Source organism: Aplysia californica, unplaced genomic scaffold, assembly GCF_000002075.1.
Source record: "Aplysia californica isolate F4 #8 unplaced genomic scaffold, AplCal3.0 scaffold00040, whole genome shotgun sequence".
Classification (NCBI taxonomy): domain Eukaryota; kingdom Metazoa; phylum Mollusca; class Gastropoda; order Aplysiida; family Aplysiidae; genus Aplysia; species Aplysia californica.
The window spans coordinates 737,781-741,355 of NW_004797310.1; the positions used below are offsets into that span (position 1 = coordinate 737,781).

General features: G+C 36.4%; 1 protein-coding gene across 1 annotated transcript in view; it reads right to left on the reverse strand.

Annotated features, from left to right (window-relative positions):
- Positions 1–466: 466 nt before the first annotated feature.
- Positions 467–3,575, reverse strand: part of LOC101859309 (phenylalanine--tRNA ligase, mitochondrial) — a 14,085-nt gene continuing 10,976 nt past the window's right edge. The window contains exons 6-7 of the mRNA XM_005092051.3: positions 3,198–3,314; positions 467–1,180 (exon numbers count right to left, since the gene is read on the reverse strand). Coding sequence (XP_005092108.1) covers positions 1,013–1,180; positions 3,198–3,314 — 285 coding nt within the window. The 3' untranslated portion in view covers positions 467–1,012. The remainder of the gene's footprint in view (positions 1,181–3,197; positions 3,315–3,575) is intronic.

The following is a 3,575-nucleotide window of genomic DNA, read 5'->3' on the forward strand; positions in this document are numbered from 1 at the left end:
AATCCACTTAACCCTATCCGTACGCGCTGGGGTCATTTTGTAGCCTACCCCCCGGGGTTGTATTCTTCACATTTTAGAATACTTTTACTACGAAGATCTCCTTGAAACTTTCAGTATTTCTCAAAAAATCATTTGGACAGATTGCTATGCAAAGCGTACGGATCAGATTAATGAGAAAATTTCCTCTTTGAAAGTGGTGGCACAGAGTTCCCTATGTCGTATGGATACGATAGTAAAACACGACGTACGGATAGGGTTAAACTGTTATCTGCCGGGCTGTCAGATTTTCTTCAGTTTAGCCAAAATTTTGGTTCACAGTGAATGAGAGAGGTTGCTCAAAAAGATAAAAAAAAAGGAATTTTCTTTTCTTCTTTTTTTAAAACCAATTTTCAGATTAAATGTGTTTGGTTTTTACATGGACTCTCCTGTATTACCTTAAGATGCGCAATTCAACAATTTCAGCACAGCTAATTGAAAACCAGTGAATTTATTTAATTCATAAGCTGCATATTACAACAGTGAATCATCTTCAGTTTTTCTGAGAAATAGCAACTGTACATGCATAAAAATCTGTAAACAATCTAAGCATGTATCGAAAGTACTGTACATAAAAAGATTCTCTATTATATAGTCACAGAATTAAGCAAACACACCTCCTTCATCCAGACATAGAAGGGTATGACACAAAAAAGATAATTTAAAAAAGCATTTTCAGCACAAGAGTTAAGAAATCTCACATTTATCATAAATACATGTAGCTTATTCATCGCTCCATGCAATTCAAGCAGTTCAAACATACTGGAACCAAAATATCAATGTCTTTACACATTTCTCTCACAATAGTCTACCTATCAGAAGTTTGTCTTTTATTTCTTAAACAAATTCTCTGTTATAATAAATCGAGCAAACATTAATAACTTAGCCATGTTATTGTGAAAACAGACTAATATAACCACAAACACTTCAAAGGTACCCATAAATAATTTAACAATAAGCACATTCATTGATTTTCTCATCTAACCTCCACACCCAAATTTTGAGCTGACAAATTTTCAATCTCCTGATGAACTTCATTGACCTCCTCCTGTGTGAGAGTTTTTTCCATGTGCCGATAGACAATGCGGTAACAGTGACTCATGCGCTTTTTCTTCGGATGAAGGAATTCGTCAACAAGAGAAACCTGAGGAAACAGATAAAGACCAGACTGAATTCCACAGTTAAGCAGGCACATTTGAACAAGCACATAGGGAAAAATGCACTAGCAGGCAGATTTTCAAGTCCCTAACTCTTTCTTCTTATATATATATTCCAAAACATGAACACAGCAAAAACTATTTGTACAAAGTGAAAAAAAAAAATGGCATCAGGGACAGATCATATTTAACCTGACTGCAAATTTTGCTATCAAAGTAGCGCAAAGTTTGAGTGTAGGCTAACAATCATTCTATAAGCTGAGGAAAGAGAGCAGGTCAAGAAGATGTTTATTGTATATAATATGTATACAGCCACAAAAGTGTTCACCGTTAAATTTAGCCTTGCATTGTCCCCCACTTGTATCAGTGAGCTTGCTTTTCAACACAGATTACACACAAAACAACAGCGTGCCGGCGTTCAGCAGAGTTAGGCTTGGTCAGTTGTAGTAGAGAGTGGACCATGCAGAGAAGAAGTAGCAGAAAGGCTTCTTGGTTGTGAAAAAATAACTAACCCTAGCAGCGGTGGATAAAGAATCAGTGTAAAAAACTCAGAACTGAACAACATTTAACTTCAATCTTGGCAACTAGGAATCCAATACTCATGTGGGCATGGCATAGGGGGAATAATTCATGTAAGATTTTGATCTAATAGTTCAACTTTGTCTATGATCTCGTTTGATTTAACCTGAATACGTACAAATCAAAATTCATACAAAACAAAAGGACTTATGCATTCCGCCAATTTCGCTATTTGCATACTAGACTGTTTCGACAGGAGGGTAAGGATTGGTAAGTTAAAGAACTGCATGTGCAATATGGCACCCTGTCCACACAGCATCAGCCAAAAAAAGCCTAATACAAAACAATCCCCCAGTGACCACATGACCAGAACCACAGCTACTAAGTGACAAGCTTTTTGGCAAATTGGATGCTGTTCAAAGAACCGCTGCATTTGTGAAGATTTCGACATTGCCATATAAAAGAAACAGGAAGAAAAAAAATATATCTGTTCAAGTATCTGTGACATCAAATCAAATCTGCATATCAGCTCAAGCAACACAGCTCCTTAACACACTTATTATGCAAAATCTTAAATCTTCCACGCCACCTTCAAAATGGCAAGTTCTAAGTCAATCAAAGAGTATTCATAATAAAGGGCATGCTTTTAATCCTTCCAGCCCCATGCGCGTATATTTTCAGCAGCGCTTGTACCTCCCACCGTCCCAAGAGCGTATATTCTCAGTTTCGGGGGAACCAAATTCGCGCATTTTTCTAAAATAGCGAACCTTATTAAACTTTAATTTTCATAGTATTTGTTCACTTGCCTTTAAAGATTGTTATATGCTATTATTCAAACCTCATTACAAAGATACTACATCACTTTTTAGAATGCATGTCTCTTTTTCTGAAATACTGCTGTATTGGCTGGGACTGGGGTTAGGGAGTGCACAAAAATTGGCTGGGGCTGGAAGGGTTAAAATCAGTGTCAATATGTTTGCGCCTGGAGAAAGGTCCCAGTCGGCGACAAAGCTATTTTTGAGCAATGGGGCGAAAAGGCCCAAAAAGTCCTACCTCGTCAAAAGTTTAGTCTCATTCATTAGAAAACATATGTGTAACCATTTCCTTAAGTTTTGAAAGGACTTTTTATGCTTTAAGTGTAAATATTTTCATTAATAATTTTTATAACATGTGGTACTTCACCAAAGGTTAAAATGTGCTGAAAATTGGGTCAACATACTAAGGTAAAGGCCGTTTTCTCTGTTTTTGCACACTGTGTTACAAAATGTGGCATATCTTTAAAAGTACTCAAGATATTTGGAAAATCTTAACTCAGCATTGAATTTGCTACAAGAATATGTCCTTATTTTAACATCCAAACTTTCCGATAACCGGGACCTGTCTCCAGGCATTCACACATATTATATAAAGAATGGCTAATCTATCCATCAGAATAGGTACTTACAAGTCCTCTTCATCTGAACAATTGATGCAGATATTGCTTACCTGTTCCACAAGATCTCCTCCGACGGATCTCACTAGATCATAGAAATCATTAGGAGAGAACTCCTCAGGTATCCAGAAGGAAATATCATTGACGCACTGAGGGTACTTACTCACAGGCTGTGGAACAAAGTGGATAAAGAAATTGCATTTTTGGCTGTTACTACAAAACACTGAATACAAATCAACAAAAATTCATTCATTCAGTTTAATCTGTTAGCACATTATTGATCATTTTTGTTATGTATCTACAAACAATTAAAAGAGTCTTATCTTCGTTTCTCTTGTATTTGTTAATTTAAAAAGTCTTGGGTCTCATTAGTTATTCTCACTGGCGTCTCTGTAGGCGCTTCACTGTCGCACATACTCGAAAGTATTGAA